The 18,920-nt window shown below is 41.7% G+C and overlaps 1 protein-coding gene across 5 annotated transcripts in view; it reads right to left on the bottom strand.

Annotated features, from left to right (window-relative positions):
- The window catches only part of Reln (reelin), a 438,704-nt gene extending 420,609 nt beyond the window's left edge, over positions 1-18,095 (bottom strand). For all 5 annotated transcript variants that reach the window (XM_076913169.1, XM_076913171.1, XM_076913172.1 and 2 more), the window contains exon 1: positions 17,558-18,095. In XM_076913169.1, coding sequence (XP_076769284.1) covers positions 17,558-17,789 — 232 coding nt within the window. In that variant the 5' untranslated portion in view covers positions 17,790-18,095. The remainder of the gene's footprint in view (positions 1-17,557) is intronic.
- Positions 18,096-18,920: the final 825 nt, after the last annotated feature.

The following is an 18,920-nucleotide window of genomic DNA, read 5'->3' as shown; positions in this document are numbered from 1 at the left end:
CATCACTCACAGCTGCTCCCAAGAGCGATAGCCAGTACCTGTAACAAGATCTGCTTTCCTGTCCCCACACTGACTGCACTTCCTCCTCATTCCCTGATCACTGCCATGGCCTTTATCTATGAGACAGCATACCTGGCCCTCCCCCTTTCTAACCGGCCACAGTGTGTATGTTTCATTCTCTCCTTTTTGATTCCCTATACATGGGTGTGCATGAGACACACACACCTCACACACAGAGAGATGCACAGATAACAGTACTACTATATTATATTAAGTACTGTTGCTCCAAACACATTTCATGGAAATTCACCAAGCCAAATTGAGGCCAAAGAACTTTTGTTTCTTGTATAAACCTTGGGGCCAAGATTTTTCAAACATTATGACATATATTTTAAAATCAAAATAATACAGAATTTTAAAAATGATGCTCATGACCCACCCACAGCACAGGTACATTGAGGAAAGGAAATGTATTGCTACAATCTTAGTGTGTGCTGAAAAGGACCCAGAACTCAGAGCAAATGAAGTGTCTTTGTTCTCAGAAAGGAAATGGTTGCCCTGAGCAATTTCATAAACATACATGGTAGAAAATACATTATTGTGTGGCCTTTTAAAAGGACAATTTGAATAAATAAGCCAGAATGTCATAGCATCATACCCATAAAACCATGGTTTTCCAATGAAAACAATAAAATAAAAGCACCATTTTTGTAGTTTTTAAAAGATTGTGTGATGTATTTTAGACCTTGGAATCACTCAGAAGCTAGGAGTCTATTCTAAATAAGCCATTGGGCATAGAAAATTAATGTCAATGTCAGTAGTGATAACCAGTTTATCTATTTCCATGACTAGCTGCCTGGATCGCCTTGGATCAGAGAAATCCTAGGAGTTTTTCTTTTTCTGCTGACACAGCAAACTCCTTTGTTTCGATTAAATCAGAAAATCCACAGCATTTGTGTCAATAGTGCTCAACATTTGGAAAAGACTTTACTTTATACCCTTAATTTAAAATACTAAACAATTAAATAAGGGTAAAAGTAAGAACTTATCCAAGCCTTACTCTCTGTACCTTTTCTATCCCTAGAACTTGAATTATTCCTATCACCTTAAAAATGAAAAAAAATTAACTAATTTGCTCTGAGAGTAACATTAAGGATATAAAATATTCACTTTGTAAAAAAGGATTGTGGTGTTTTGCACCATCTAACTGAATGGCTAGGACTGTAGCTGTGTTTTGTACCACCCACTTAAATGGCTAGAATGTAGTGGTTGTGCTTTATACTACCAACCTGAATAGCCAGGATTAGAAGCAAGTGTACTGGAAAAACACTGGCAACCGTAAAAGTACCAGAAACCAGGCTCCTTGGCATCCTATATTTCCCAAATACAGGCATTAAATGAACAAAAGAAGCCACCAATCCCTCGTTGGCAGTTCTCTGGTAGCGATTAAGACCCACTGAGAATCTACCAGGTATAACAAATGGCCTTCACTAATGAAGAGATGGGCACTGTTATACAAATGAATGGGTGAAGTGTGCCACACATCTGGACCAGACACTCACCGTGTCTGAACCAGGCTTCCTCCCCTCCTGTCACCAGTAACTGCTCTGCTCTTCCTTAAGTCTCATCAGCCCAATGCCCCTGGACACACTGATCTCTCTCCACGGAAGCACAGTGAGGGTTATGCAGGGACCCTGAAAACTCCCATCTCACTGCTCATCACTGCATTTTCTAAAGCAACACCAAAACTCCACATCATCACCCTCCCAAGATGGACCAGTGAGGGTCCAGATGATTAAACTAAAAGCAGGTTTTCAAGACACCAGTGGACAAACTGCCAGTGGCTTTGGCTGCTCACAGTGTAAAGAAGCTGCCTAGTGAGGAGCTAACTCATGCTGCCAAACTACCCTCTAAATATTATTTTCTCTCCATAGGTTAGAGCAGCTGTCAGCTTTCGTCAGAGAGTCTTCTCGCTGCAGTACACTAATGCAGAGCCATAACTGGTGAGCTTGCTGAAAATAAGGGGCCGCTGGGGACCCATCCCTAAGGTGATAGCTATACCAACCCCTCATGGCTTAGGGTACATTACAGACAGAGTCAAAATAAATAAAAGGAAGACTCGTTGGGAGGATGAAGAGGATCCGTGTGAGAGAAAGAGACAGATAAGGTAGAAAAGATCCAAACACATTAGACATTACGTGTTTGTAGGTAACGATAATGAGCCCTTTACTGTGTGGTATATGTTAATGAATTATATTTATGCTTATATATATATATATATGTTTTTATATTTATATGCAATTAATAAATTAGGTCCTCTGAAAAATAGGAGAAAGGATACGAGAACCTTTTGGTAGTCTTCATGAAACTGAAGTTAGAAAACAGCACAAAATAAGCTCACTACAATTCCCTTTCCTAGTCCTCTGTTCTTATATGTGGATGTGGAGATGGGATTCCAATAAGGGGTCCTTTGAAAGGAAGAGAACTTGGGCTATGTAATTCTCACAGCGGTGTATACAGACTATTCTTATGAACAAGTTTCTGGTTTGTAAGTTTACTTACAGTTCCAAGATCAAATCCCATGGTTCATCTTTAGTCATCTGTGGGCAAAATAAAGTTGAGGTCCCAACACATACATTCCCAACTGAGGTCAAACAAAGCTGTCTCTTTTAGTTCATATATAATCGAAGAGAAACTTTTTTTCTATCAAAGGTGGCTACCCTGCCAGAGGCCAATATTCTATTATCTTCCCCACCTCAGAAAAACTTTTTGCAAACGCATTTAAATCTTTAATCTTTCCTGCTTGGTAAAGCTTTGTTTGCACAAAGGTCCTGCTGTGTTTCCAAAGTTTGATGTGCAGGGGCTGCTAGCCTCCTGTTTCCTTCACTTCCTTCATACCAGTTACCAAGAAACCACACGACAGACTGAGATCCAGTTCCCATTAGTGGGAGACACAGTCACCCACCACTTGTGTTAGAAGCACAGCTAAGTGACTTTCCTGTCCGAGTATGCTTGCTAGCTCAGTGTGGGTGGTAACACACCCTTTTTTCAGAAAGAAGCTGTGTTTCCTTCTTTGTACAGTACACAGCCCATTCTTTGCCAACACAGGAAACACTGAAGCTTTCTGCCTCCAATGTTACAAAGATTATGAAATGGTAAACAAGTATCCTTTTCACAATCTTTTTTGCTACACTTTTCTCCTGGGGGTTTTCTTGATGATTCCAATGTGTAAAGACCTCCAAAGACAGTGCTGTAGTTCTGCCAGTGCTCCTAAGAACAGCAAGGCTGAGATGCATTACAGACATAACACACATATAATATATATATATATATATATATATATATATATATATATATATATATATTATGTTATGTCTGTGATATATATATATATATATATATATATATATATATATATATATCCTAAAGGAAAATGGGAAGTACAGAATATATTACAAAGGATTACTAACATTACTAACAAGTCATTAAAATCAATATTGAAAAGGACTGTGGAGGAGCTCCTAAGGCCACACCCCCTCCCTGTGGGACTATGGCAGATAAGACTATTGGGGGAGGGGTGACATTTTCTTCAATAGTGTAGCCCTGATCCAGAAAGTAACCTTAAACAAGAAACTAACTAAACTCAGTGATTCATTAATTCCCCACCTCTCTCTCTCTCTCTCTCTCTCTCTCTCTCTCTCTCTCTCTCTCTCTCACACACACACACACACACACACACACACACAGAGTAAAGGGATTAAAGTTGGAGACATATTAGAAATAAGGATTTCAGCAGCAATGTAGGATAAGGAAAGGAAAATGCGTGAAGAAGTCAGCTAAAATCCATCCTGGAAATGATGAAACTGTCAAACATGCTTTAAAATAAACAAAAAATTTAACACCTAAGACAAAGATCCCTGGCCCAAAGCCACATAATGTAGGGCCCAGAAGTGTTAATTTCTTGACACAAAAGCACAGAGCACGTGTCTAAAATGCTATTCTCTAGTCAACTATTCCTGGTCAAGAAAACTTTTTCTTAGAAGATGAATGTTTGGTACAACTTCAAAGTTGTTATTTTTGCATGTTTTATATATGGTTGCTGCATATCTGCTGAAACTATTTTAGTCTGTCCTCCTATTATTTATTCCCATTCAGATGAAAATTTAAATAAAAACTATCTTCCCATTCATCAAGATTGCTTCGGATTTATTTATGGTACAGCACAGACAAGCTTCTGGGAACAAGAACTTAAAATCCATTATAGTTTCTATTAATAATTATAGTTACTAATTGCTATGAGAACTTTTGGGATATGCTAACATATAGCTAAAGTAAGGCTGGCTCAAAGGCTGCTATAAATAGCCTTGCATGGTCTCACAGAAGTCATGAGAATTTTGTACTACGGAGGGTGGGAACGTGGAAATGTGATTTTCAGATTTGGTAAGCATTGTTATCATCCATCCAACAGCCAAAGTTAGGAACTGTACACTTACATCCATCTTTATAAGTGATCTTTTTAACTACTTTTTTGGAATTACCATGTTCAGACAATTATAACTCTTAAGAGAATCCCACACATGATTTTTGTTCAGCAACATGTCTGGCACTATACAAAGAAAAACAATGCAGCCAATGAAAATCTGAGCACTGGGAAAGAAGGGGCCTGCCTTAGTTGTGTGGCTATAGCTCACCAAGGTTAGAGCTGACTATGGCTGGAATTTTTGAGAGCAAGCATGAGGTTATCCTGGGATGTGCATGGTGACCAGGAGAACTGCAAGCGTAAAACCCCTGAGGTAGTAGAGTCTTACCACACTTTAGGAGAGAGATGAAGCCCTTGTGATTTGTGTGGAAAACAGACAAGAAAGGGACAAAATAGAACATCAGAAAAAAAAAAAAAAAAAAAAAAAAAACCAGGAGCCAGGCACCACCAAGTCCTGTGGCCATGGAACGAGCTTTTCATCTTTGTCTCGAGGAGACGAGGGAACAAAAGACACAGGTAAAATTACCTTATAATTTATTATTCAAATTCTGGCCACTTTGTTGATGAAAATGGATAGGATGCTGGGTACAAAGCCTGGGGCTGTCTGCAGTATGCAGCAGAGAACAGCACCAGGCCAGATGCTCTAACCACTGAGCACAAGGCAGAGGCAAGGAGAGTGAGGAGAAGCTGGCTGTGCTAGGCATGGGCAGATCCAGAGGGTTGTTAGAGTGGGGATCAGATGTAGGCCATCCAACATGATGAAGACTGGCTATCTCTAGAGAGCAAGTCGACATGTGGAGAGTTGGGAGACTCCAGAAGGAGCTTGTGAAGGGATGTCGTGATGAAGAGGTGCAGGAAGCTCTGGGCAGACAGCCAAGTGCAGACATTAAGTCAGCAGTAACAAGCAGTAAGTGGAGGACAGTTGTTTGGGAGTTAACAGAGTGTAGATGGCACTTAAAGCGTAAGAACAGATGACTGTGAAAAAAAGGGCAGATGAATAGAGAAAGCAGAAAAAGACAACCCTGGGCCCCCTGACTCTGCAGTCAGGCAGGCAGGGACAAAGTCAGAGCCTGGGAAATCTCAGAAGTCCACTGAGAATGTGTCAGAGAAAAGAGGATGGTTCACGGTAACAAGCTCTGCCTTGTTCCTGAAAGTAGCCTTGTAACATTTCCAAGTGAAGGCTGAGATGAGTTTCTGATGGTGCTACTGAAGGCAGAGCCATGTGCACCTTCATAAATCCCTCAAGGAACTTGAGAGCAAGATTCCTGGTGGTCTGATAAAAAGCAGTCAGCAGAAGCTAAAAGGCCAGATCCTGCAAGACAGGTGTAGTTAACACACAAGAGACCCAGACACTGGCACAAAACTGCAAAGCTTTAGACTGGATTATGTGTATGGCAGGAGAGCATCTCCGCTCTGCCTCAGGAAGTCCACTCTGATTTGTCTCCTCCTCAGATCTGTGCCCCACTCCCCACCACCAGATTATGGGTGTGTGTCATCATGTCTCTCGATACAGCCAACTTTCTTGAACTTATTCCTAACTGACTGTCAGCTGAGCCCCTCCCCAGCCTCGGGTAATACCCATCTCATTCTATTTCTGAGTTTAACATTTTGAATGCCACATTTGTCTCTCAGCCTATTCCAATGTCCTCCAAGTGCATGCATATTATAAACAATCAGATACTCTTTCAAAGGCTCAACAGGTTTCCATTAGTTGCCAACTGATCCTGCACCTTGTTCAAGACTTGCTGTGCTTACATGTGTACAAGGATTTCATGCTATTTGCCGTGTGGTAGGAATGCTTGGGGATGACTGGTTATCTGGGGGCAGAAACTGACTAAGCTGGAAGATCAACTCTAGGGACACTAAATATTTTAACAAATGGGGAGATTGCTGTCAATCATATTTGTATTTTGTTTTGACAAATATGGATGGCTACCTTCTGGGTACTCATTAGTGATAACAATTTTAAATGTTTATTTACTGTAGTTTCCTATATGTTTAAAAAAATAAGGCTGGAGAGATTGCTCAGCAGTTAAGAGCACTGACTGCTCTTCTAGAGGTCCTAAGTTCAATTCCCAGCAACCACATGGTAGCTCACACCATTTGTAATGGGATCTGAAGCACTCTTCTAGTGTATGTCTGAAGACAGCTACATCGTGCTCATATAAATAAAATAAAATAAAATAAAATAAATCTTAAAAAATAGTTCACAACAAAGTGGCTGTCTGACTGTGTGTCAACAGTCTGGAATAAGCCATTTTTATTTAAAGCAAAATTCTAAAGATATTTACCCTTGTATTAGATCAGAAATCCTGATAGGCCGTGCTGTGACTGCCTTAGCTGCCACTGAGCTACAGCTCTGCACAGGTCATCATCAGAAAATGCCAACCTGACTCATGGCCTCGTTTGTCAGGCTTAAGACAAGACACCTATACATGGAACACTTCTATTCGTTATTACATTTTAATAAAGGTAATTGCTGGCTTTTGAGTTGTTGAAGTTTAATAAGGTCAGTTTTTTCCTCCTAGGGAACACGGGAATGGACTCCAGGCCCTCTGACACCCTATGTATTCCACAAGAGGAACTCCAAGACAGAATCTGCTCTCTATATTTTGACTTCACTCAACTAGATCTCAGTCCAAGTCTGATGTCAACCTCTGGGATAAAGGGTTGACAGTGATGATCAGGATATGTATGTGCTAAGGGAGTCTGAGGCAGGGGCAGCTTCTGCTCACCAGACAAAGAGCTGTGTGATCCTGTCTGCCTCACCTCACCCCACCCCACCCCACCAGAGTCTGGAGCTGAGTTCTGACTTCATATCAGAAGGTGAAATTTTTGGAGGCAAGGATAAAAAAATTCATGTATAAAAAATATCTACAAAGTCAAGTACAAAGAAAATGTTATTCCACTGGTTCTTCTATTGCTCTAGTATCTGGACTTGGAATGAAAGGCTGACATTGTAGAACCAGTGTTGATTGTGTTGCCAACAAGAACCCCAGTGTGTGTCATGCCACTGTCTCACAGGGTAAGTAACACATACAGAACTTCCTAAAGAAAGGAATATATCACAGATAGGTTTCAGCTGTAAATGTAACTTTTATTGCCAGATCCAACTGTTGTCTCATAGGCTTACTATTGAATAAACTCATCCTTTCTAGTTCTTTCTGAACTCTGGCTGGCTGGTTCAACTCAACTGTTCCTGCTCAAACTCCTCTCCAAGCTGACTGATTCAATCTGGCTTCTCTCAGCTTCTCACTGAATTGGTCCACTTGGCCTCAAACTAACCCTGGCAATTTTTCTCTAATCTTCTGGCTCCTTCGTATTCTCCAGCTTCAAACTGCCTTTGCACAAAATCACAGATTAATTCAACTCCACTTTACTCACTAAACTAAACTGAACTGTACCAAAATGAACTGAACTCCACTGCGCTGCATGAATTTAACTGAACTGAACTCACTGAACTCAATGGTTAGAGATTAAAGGTATGTACTAAGGATGTGTTTGCATTCCAGCCAGATCACATAAACCTAAAGTCTTTGGATAATAATCCCTTGCCAGAGCAACCATGTTGCTGGATTAAAATTCCTCCACATTCAACCAAAATATCCTTAAAAGTCTAACTCCATCTAAACTTTTAATGTTCTTCAGATATTCAGATCCTATTGGTAAAGCAAAAGTTTTATATTAAAAAGTTAATTTTCAAAAATGTTAAAAAATAAATTTAAACAAACATCAAATTTTTAATACTTTTTATCAGCACATTTGGAAGGCATGTTAATTCTTGGGGGTCACAAATGCCTGATGGCACCTTTCCTTGTGCATTATCGGAAAGACAGTTTTGGTCAAACAAGGAATGGTGGACTTGGGGGAAATTCCAGCCTTGTTTAACAAAGGTTAGCTTTCTGGTTTGATTTTGCAATCTTTATTTACTGACTTTACTTTAAAACAACAAAATTGGCTTCCAATTCTTAGTTTTCTCTTTTTTCAAATGACTTTAGTTCCTTCTGTTCTTTTCCGTTTCATAAGATAAGCATCATCTCTAACACAAAATGCATAAAGGTATGGGTTCTAGGGCAGGGTGAGCTAAGAACTATCAATAACAGCATCTAAGCCATGCACAAGTATTTACTCCTCATGAGTCAGCCCTGCATCCATAAAAGAGAAGTACAAGATGCCCTGGTAAAATCACATGAACTAATACACAAAAGGCATGGGTGTCTGGTACATATTAACTGCTACTTTAAGTTCTGTTGTTATTAGTATTATTATTAATTATTTAGAAGTTTCTTGAGTTTTTTTTGGTTTTGTTTTTGTTTTTCCAGATAGTATCAGTGCCTGGTATGGGAATAGAAAGCCATTTTTTTTAGTATTTATTTTATGCTTAATTGTATATGTGTGTGGGTATGTGCACACAAGTCTCAAGTAAGGTGCCTGCAGAGACCAGAGTGTGCTGTCCCCAGAGCTAGGGTTATGTTCAGATTTGAGCAGTTGAGTGATAAGAACTGAATGTCCATCCTCTGTAAGCACAGTATGTGCTCTCAACTGCTGAGCTGTCTCTTCAGTCCCACAATCTTTTTTATTTTATTTTTCCTAGGAACCGAGGAGCAACTAATTTCCTTCTAGTTCCCACTAGAACCAGTGGACACAACATAGATCATGTTTTGCAGGATGGAAATACAGGAAGTGTTTACACGGGAAAAGGAAGTGTAAAAAGAACTGGATCTGATCATAGGATTTCTCAACATTCACAGCAAAGGTGCATGAACCAAATGGGAGACTGTGTGTTCCTGAAGGTAAGGTAGAAACGTCTGTTTCCTCTGTCAGTATGGAATAAACTAGAGAAATGGCAGTCCTGGATTTGGTCCTGGAGGCTGAGCCAGAGATAACAAACAAGGTTAAAGTTGAGGCAAAGCTCACATTTACAACCCTGTCATATGTCTACTGTGTTTTAAATGTCAACAGGATTTACATATGGTGACACTGCACTTTAGAGAGATCGGAAAGCCAGGAAATAGAGTTCAGTGAAAGAAACTTACAACATAAGTGATGGTAAATAAGAAATTCCAGAAACTGGGGTCAGGCAAAGGTTACTTTCCCAAAGTATAAGTGATGTTAACATAGCATACACATTTTTTGAAACCTGAAGAAATAGCATACTTTCAGGGATATTCCAAAATCATACTGTCCCATGAAGGTACCAAGAGTAATTATATGAGAGGGTCAGGCTGTCCCCAGTCTAATACAAGAAGTATAACCAACAGATGACAGAAAAGTAATTTCTTGTAATGGTAGAAATCTAAACATTATTTCAGGGCTGGTATGAAGAAGAACATGCGAGTATTATTAGCCCACGGCCTCGTGGTAATACTGCTGCATCCATACCCCACCAGAAGAAATGGCTAATCACCTGCTGAGTCATTTTCAAGGTCCCTTCGCCAATTTTATCAAAAGCTTCCTAGAGATCCCACCCAGTTCCTATCAGTGAACTAGACTATACTACAGAGAGACTTGAAAGACATTGTTAACTGGACACAGCATTCACCAGAACAAAATGAAAGGGAGTTCTAGTGAAAATAATAAACAGATAACACCAAACAGGGCATTACAGAGTCTAAAACCAGGGCTCTCTTCCTCCAGTACAGTCTAGTAAAGAAGATTCCAACCCGATCTGCTGACGGGAGTTGGGATAAGAAACTGATATACTATAAAATCTGCCATTGAGACCACCTAGCCCCATACTTCCCTCCAGCCTAATAGTCACCTGTCATTCACATTGGCTTTGCTACAGTGACTTAAGAATACCCTGGAGAAGTAAGAGCCTTCCTGGCTAGTGTGTGTTTTATGGTAAAAGTACTCCCCTTCCAATTTACCACCAGACTTCTCCATTAAATGAACTTAGGTTTTTCCATTCAATCTTTGATCTAGCAACTCTAGTTCAAAAATCAGTATCTTTCCGTTCTAATCTAGCAGAAACTAATTTACAATGTAAAGTTACTTTATATAAAGTTAGAAATAGAATTTGATAAATACACTAAGCTTGTGTCTTTACTCTAGCATCTTTCTTAGACCACCACTAGGACACACACCCATTTTTTGAGAGGTATTATAACTATGAACAAACATAATTAATTTAGGAATAGTAAGGTTTTAGTTGAAATTGACTGTTTAGATTTTCGTTGGACCAAAGCTATACTATCAGCTTCCTTATAAATGTAAGAAAGCCATATATTAATTTGGGATGGAAAGTGCATTCTCATCATATGTACCTCGTGATGAGTAGAACTCCCTTTGAATTTTGTGACTACCCTCAAAATGCCCAATTTGGAATTTCCCTTAAGGGGTGCAACACATTAGCAAAACAAAATTGGACAGGCATGGATGAACAACACTTATCTGCTGCTGTAGCATGCCAGGTGCTAAAACTGCTATAAGTAATAGCTACCCTGTGTTTTTAAAATAACTGCAATTCTGAAATAAGGCTAGATTCACTCCTACATTAGAAATAGGGACTAGGGCTGGGGTGTAACTTGGCACTAGAGAGTCTATGTGATTCTGCAGGTCAACCAGAGTGAAGGGGGCAACTCACTACGAATTAAATATCGATAGGTTTGCAAGCTCTGAAAAATTTTATAGTGTAAAAGGGAGCTACTTTTCTACTGAGAATAAACAACAGTTTAAAAAACAGTATGCTGTTAGTGCAGGAGTGAATGTCATGAAAATACGGCATTTGATATTCTAAGGCACGTGTACCCACTTCAGTTATTGCAAGTAGTCAATGACTATAACTTGGGATATAAATGTCACACATTATACATTATACTTAGAGCACACAAACAGAGGACTCATTGGGGAAATTTTAAGGGGAGAAAGACAAAGAGAACAAAAACAATTTTAAGGGAGAAAAAGAAAGAAGGGAACAGGAGGCCGTCAGGAGAAGAAAGGCAAGTGGGAACTGGGAAGAGAACCCAGGGAGCAGAGCTGGCAAGAACCAAACAGAGGGGAGTGCTTGGTAAGCTGTGTGACTTCTCAGGTCCCTCAGATTGTGGACAGAATAATCGGTGCTATTTCAAACCTCTGCCTGTTTAGATTAAAAGCAGTCTTTTAATCCAGAGAACTTAATTTAAAAAAAAAAAAAAAAAAAAAAAAAGAAGGTAGGTTTGTTTGTCTAAAGAAAGCTGATTTAGCATTAAAGGTATAATGAAGTTTAAAATGTTCTCCTGGGTAGAACCTTGTACCCTCAAACTGTTTTCCATAGTTGAATCCTACCACATATAGATCTTAAAGGAAAAATTACATGTACAGTCTTCAAGAAGCTCATATAAAAAAACATTAATCATGCAGTGTGCAGAAAATGCTCTCAAGAAGCTCTTCCCCGGAAGATCTGGCCAAGGTGTGCACTGCTGCTCTCCAAGACAAAGGGCTGATGGGCAGTGTCCTACAGATATTTTTAAATCATGTACCACCTTAATTTTTAATATTTTATTTTAAATTATGCGTCATTGAGGGAGGGCCATGTGTGTGACTGCAGGTGCTTCCAGACCTGCTTGTCAGATCCCTCTGTAGGTTCCTGCAGGTTGTAAGCCCTTGATGTGGGTGCTGGGAACTGAACTCAGGTTCTCTGCAAGAGCAGTTCAGACACTTAACTTCTGAGCAGGGCTTGGTATTTAAAAATCAATCCCAATTTCTAAAATGTGCAATATGCTCTATAAACTCTTTGAATTTTGCTTAAAATTTATGAGATTGAAATCATATTTTGGGTTGAAATTATATTTAAGTTTGATTACTTTATTAGTGGGTCTAAGATCAGGTGATCTAGATTAATGTCTCCATTTAAATTAAAACTTTGATAAATTGATTTCCTTTACTACATGCTTTATGTCAGTATTGTGACTTGAGCATGAGCCCTTTCCTCTACTCACAGGACCTCACCATGCTCAGTCTTTTTTTTTTTTTTTTTTTTTTTTTGGTTTTTTTCGAGACAGGGTTTCTCTGTGTAGTCCTGGCTGCCCTGGAACTCACTCTGTAGGCTGGCTTCGAACTCAGAAATCCACCTGTCTCTGCCTCCCAAGTGCTGGGATTAAAGGCGTGCGCCACCACCGCCCGGCGCCATGCTCAGTCTTAATGTACCCTCTTTTTTGTCTGGACTGAGTGGACAGAAGCCCAATTATTCTGTTTCTGCAAAAACATACAGGTCTTTACAAATCTTTTAAATTCCAAATGTTCACAAATTACTGGTCACTCAGTTCATGATTTTCAAATGTGAATCTTCTCTGAAGTGAAAGGTTGTATACCTCAGCAACTGGTTGGGGACATTAAAGATGTAACGAGTCCAGTTAATTACAATGAACAATTATCCAAAGTAGCATTATAGATTATCAGAATAAAATTGTGACCTAATGTGTAATCTTTCCAAAGTAACTGGTAAGGCTTATGGACCATCATATGAAATTGGCTAACTCTCAAGAATAGGAAAAGAAATTTAAAAATCACTTTTAAATGTTTTCTTTTAACTGTATCAGTCAGTAGAAAGTCTGGAATCCACTTGTAGTTATTAGAGAAACCTGTTAAAATATCCAACATACTCTTTTTCTTTTTTACTGGAGTAAGGCAGTTTGTAACTATAGAGGTATTATTTTTAACATCTAAATAAAACAATCATTCAAAATAAACATTCACAAAAATGAAGGGAATTATTCTAGGTAAATAGGTTCTAGTTCTGCGGTGCTATGAATGGTCTGGAGTCCTGCTCCAATGAGATGCTTTAGATTAGCATTTCAAATACCTGGGCTTTTTTTTTTTTTTTTTTTCAGCTTAAGCCTGGAATTAAAACACACAGAATATAAATTGTACAAAGTAAGATTTATATGATTTTTAAAACTATGAACCACATCAGTAAAATATGAGTGGAATAAACTGCAGAGAGTAAGATAAACTATGTAACAAGTATAAAGCAGAATGCTTGAAAACGTTCCATTTGCATGGACATATGTACACAGGACACAGGTGCACTTCACTTAGAAATTGCATGTAATGAACGAGTTTAACCGTTTGTGCTGATTCCAGACTCCAAAACCTAACAAGAAAAAAAATGGCCACATACCAATCAACAATAGTTACATCAGCAATCGGAAATTACTTTCATTCAAATGATAACATCATTCCCTTAAAAGGAACATTTTCTCAGGTGCATTTTCAAAATATGTCTAAGAAAGACTATATTCTGTACTTGAAAAACCACTACATTGTGCTTTCTTTGAAAATAAAATTTTGAATAGCAACCAGTTGATCACTGAACACATTTACCTACAAAGGCTATTACAAAAGCTAAAAATTATTACAACAGAGCTACCTTGGCACATTGTCCTGATTCTATCATTTAAAGGGCCGTAGGATATTTAGTCTCCTGCCTTCCCAACAACATCGCTTTGTGAAAAAAATGATGGATTAGAAAAATGAAATAAAAGACCCTCGAGAGTGGTGTTGACTCAACAGAATGCAGAAAAATGCTCCTTTTCCGTCATCGCCAATTTGATTTTACTACAGACAACTTATTATTGCTGGTTTTTCTGCAGATGGGTATTTCTGAGCCTATTTCTCATAGCTAATGAAATATTTCCTCTGCTTTATGCTAACAAAATAACAGGGATTCCTGCCCATTTCCATATCGTGGTAGATTTCCTTCTGAAAGCTGAAGTACTGGGGCAGACTCAGGTGCCTACGGCTTTGCTCTAGAATGCTCTTAGAGAACGCCTACCTTCACAATGGTGACTGCGTAAAGTCTGTTACATGGTGGGCAGGTTCCTATCTGACATGAATTCCAAGATATCTAAAAGGCTTTCTGTACCAAAGCAAATTATCTGTTTTCCCAGAGATGTTAGCTGTCCCAAGCCAAGGAATAAACATCTTTCTGAAGTTTTAAGTAAAACTGGAAGAATTTAACGTTCACAATTCTCTGTAAATTAACTAGACAACAGGAAAGTCGGGTTAGGAACCCATGGTAATTATACACCTCCGGCTGTTTGTGAGGAAGAGGATGACCACGGGGAGCAGGGTACAGACTTCAACTCAGCCCTCACAGGTCTCAGAGAACTGAACTGGTCCTAGAAGAAGCAGAACACCCCTGGGCATGGCAGGGAAGACAGATGGCTCTGTGACTTTGTGACTGGACCACCTAGACGTCCATTTCCTCTTCCAATTGTTTGGGAATTTACAAAACAAACAAAAAAAAGTTTCAGATTTGAAGTGTGGAAATCCCAGCACTGTCCACCAAAAGAGAAATTCTAGAAAATTAAAGCATTCAAATTCTGAGGTCTTTCTAATTCAACACTAAGTATGTGGTACCTTTTTGCTCAACTATGTCCTGTGGGGTATCCATGAGAAGAGATTATAGTTTGTCTATGACTAACAATGCCATAAAGAGCCTTCCTTGTGTAACAGAATTTAAAACACACAGGAAGGAGATACCGACCGTCACCCTTTGTTATGAGATAGAAGCTCATTAAATGAACAGATTTACTACTTAATTAGAAATCTTGACATTTCTGTCACAGGCTTAGACTCTTTAGCATTGTATTACTGCCTTCGTTTTATCAAAGATTTTCAACACAGATCTTTAAATAAATATAATTCACACAAGAATTCGTAACTTTGGACTGCTTGTGTTATACACTACCACACAGCCCAAACCTCTGAGAGCAGCTGACATCTCCATTAACGGTCTATGGTGTATGCCGTTCTACACACCGGCCCTGTCTCAACACAGTCTTTAGGGGGAAAGCAAAAGGGGGAAAAACCCTCAAAACTACCAGCTCTCCACCCAAATACCATTCATCCAAATCCCTAAGCTCGGTGGAAATCTAAGACAAATCTGTTTTCCTGACAGAAGTGCTACATTTAAAAGATTTAGAAGGCTAGAAAGAGATTTTCAAGCCAATTATTTTACAAATTTCTTAACATAAGTAGGCTTTTTGTCCGAATGACCTCCTGCTTTCAACATTCATCAAAATGAGTCAACCACAAGTGTATTTATTATGTTCTCCTATAGTGAGTCAATTCTTACAGATGCTATTTTTTCATTTCCAATAGTTTAATAATAAAAAGCCATCTATATGTCTAATTTCAGTTTTAAGCACTTCTCCTACCTGTAGAGCATTTTATAGGAAAAACACTCACGGAAGGCCTAGCGTTATATAGCTGGTTCCCAAAGCTAAAACTTTGAAACAGCATTTAAGAATTTAAAATGGCATTACGCTCTAATAATTTGACCTTTCCTGTTTCATGATAAAAATCCTTTTCTGGTGGAATAAAAGAGGTTCTGGGAACTTGTTCCCTACAATGTCCAATCTAAAATAATGCATTCACCACTTTTCAGGATCAGTGACATGGCTGCAGTCAGGTTGAGGTTCATCTGCAAACTCTACAGCAAAAACAAAAGCTGCAGATGGTTATTCTTAGTTTCATTTATTGTTTCTTGACCGGTGCTGTACAAGGATCTGTGTAGTGGGGATAATATGGCTTTGTCATCGGCGACTCCCATCACAACCTGACAGTAGCACCTTTTAGACCAGTCTTCACTCACTGATCCGCGGCTCTTACAGAAAACAGGCTAGCATATCTGCTATGCAGCACAACAAGGGACAACTGTCTCTGTCAGCCTCTGAGTTAGGTCCGGGCTGTCATCATACTGGCTGTTCCTTCCACTTCAAAGCTGTCCATGACCTCAGAAAAATCACCAGATGCCCCTCAGAAAGGCAACACATACAAGCAAGCCCTTTTATTTAAAAGGCTAGTTACAGAAATTAATTTCCTAAAGTTAAATTATAAAATTCCAGGAACAAGGCTGCTACTGCATCAGGAAGTTCTTAAAGCACTGGTTTAAATACCTAGGGTGAACATATTCAGTCAAAGTATTTACGGGTAGGTAGGAAGGTTTTGTTGAAATGGAAAACTCTGAAGTATTTTTGTAAATTTTTCACTTTCAAATCTCTGAAATGCCAGCCACTGTAGTATATCACCTTCTGCTCTGTCAACACCTGTAGCCTATTACAGACAGCATCTATGGGATGGCATGAGTTCCCTCAATGATAGTTTATTTCATTGGGTATAAATATTTTGTGGAATTTTTTTAATTTAACATTTTCTATCATTGTTTAAGAAGTCACCTATGAAGACAGAAAGTAAGCATGTTTTATTTTCTCACATATTCCACTTGATTAAAAGTATATGTACTACATTAAATTGCTCTTCTTGTAGCTAATTTTTAATTTTTGAGTAATGTTTTAACCTCAATGAAGGACTGTATACTACATAAAATTACTCTTCTTGAAGTTAAATTTCATTTTTGAGTAATAGTCTAACCTCGGGGAAGGACTGTACACTGATCCCTTTGGAAAGGGACCTGCTTGTAGCTCCTATCAGGGACTAAAGCTGTGCAAATACAGGTCATTACAGGTCATTATAGTAAGCATCACCCAGACAATGCTAACAACAGCAAGCACCACGCAAAAGTATGAAGGGGGTGACAGAAATCATCAACCACTGATATTTTAAAAGAAAAAGGAGCTGGAAACAGACACTCTGTTTCTTGAGGATTGCCTGACACTCAGCAGATCGCTAGGGACTCCTGGCTGCAGAGCAGCGGTAACTTTTAGTTGGCATGGGCAGCCACTGACCAAAGCGCTCAAATCTGTTGGCAGCTGGCCTGCAAAGCCCAATGACAACCCCAGCGCCACCTGGGGACCCACCAAGGGGGACCCAGAACAGGACAAAAGTCTGGTATCCAAGTACCGGGGTTAGAAAAACACGATGCGCAGGTTCGGCAGCTGCAGGGAGTGAGAGGGGAAAGACAGCAGTGCCCAAAGCTTGTATGGCCTGTCCCGCGATGTGTTAGGGGACAGTTGAAATCTCAACTCAGGACTCCATTCTCCACTAACTTTGTTCTCTCTCCCCAGGCGGCGCACCCCGCTGAGGTAGGAGGTTGTCCGGGTCTCTGGCCGGCTGGCCCCTGGGAAGAAGGAAGACGGTGGGAAGATGCGCTCGCGGGACACCGTGGTGCCCTAGGGATGCAGTGGTACCTACCATGGTATTCCTGTCCCGGTACGTAGTAGGTGGGGTTGCCCGCAATGTGCAGGGAAATGAGCACCTCGCCCTGCTCCCCATCCCCTTCCAGCTCCCCGTGGTGGGTGCACAGGAAAAAGAAGGGCGAGAAGCGCGGGTAGTAGCCCGTGGCTGCGCGCGCCCTCAGCGTCGCCAGCAGCAGCAGCAGCACGGCCAGGACGAGAGTCCGCGGCGCCCAGCAGCCGCGCTCCATGCCGCCGCGCTCCGTGCCGCCGCGCGCCCCGCGCGCTCTCTCATCCACTTTCGGAGACACCGGCACGGAGGAGCCGCGCGCGGGGAAGGCGAGCCGGCGGCGGGCTCGAGCAGAGCGGCTCTGGGCAACCGAGCCCGCGGGGGAGAGGGGAGTTGGCGGGAGACCGAGGCTCCCGAAGTTACTTTGGGCCGCGGGAGCGAGAGCGCGGGGAGGACTGGGACCGCGGGCGCCGGGAGCGCGTCGTCCGCCTCCAAGAGCCGCCGCCGCCAGTGTGCACGCGATGCCCCTCGGCCCGGCTTGGGAAAGCGCCCGCCCCCTCCGCACCTTCTTAAAGCCCGGGGCGCCGCCCCCTCCGCCGCCGCCGTCCCCCTCCCCCTGCCGTCGCTACACGTGTCCCAGCCGCGCCCCCGCCCCCGCGCCGGTCCCCGCCCCTCGGGCTCGCCAGCACCTCGGGCTGCGCCCCGCGCACACGCGAGTCTCCCGCCCACGCCCCGCTCGGCCCGGAAGGGCAAGGCTGCCCGGCCGCTGCGCGAACCGTGAGCTGCCAGGGACTGACGGGATGCCCCGGGGAGCCGGAGCCCCGAGCTCACAACTACCCGGTCTGCAAAAAACGCGCGGGGAAGCTGAGGGCGGCGGGGACCGCGCCGTTCTTTGTCTGCGCCAGCTGCTCCCCGCGCCCCTGAGGCCCGCCGTCCCTCAGTCCCGGCGGCCAGCACTTGTCCTAAAATCCCACCGGCCTGTGGCCCCGAACCGCGACAGTGCCCCGCGCGCGAGTGCCCTTTCCAGCCAGGCCTCGCGGCCTCGCCGCTCCCTCGCCCGGGTCCTCAGCGGCAGCTAGGCTGAAAGGGAGATTGGGTGACGGTGGAATTGCCACCTAGAGTGATGCGGGGCCATGGGGCTTTTGGGCAGGGGACACGACAGGCGGCGCTTTGCTGGACTCAGGCTTTACGCGTTGCTACCGGATTCCTAGGATAGAGATGCGATGCGGGAAGTAAATTTTAGATCTGAGTTTATTTATTTTAAATGTCATGAAAGTCCACTATCCCTGGGGTGGGGGAAGGGAAACATGCCGAGGAGTGGCTGGGAGCAGCGAGGAAGCGGCAGTAATGAGCTATCGCACGCAGGACTGCG

The sequence above is a fragment of the Arvicanthis niloticus genome, chromosome 15 (genome assembly GCF_011762505.2).
Source record: "Arvicanthis niloticus isolate mArvNil1 chromosome 15, mArvNil1.pat.X, whole genome shotgun sequence".
Classification (NCBI taxonomy): Eukaryota; Metazoa; Chordata; class Mammalia; order Rodentia; family Muridae; genus Arvicanthis; species Arvicanthis niloticus.
Note: the sequence above shows the minus strand (reverse complement) of the source record. Positions and strands in the feature narration are given on the sequence as shown.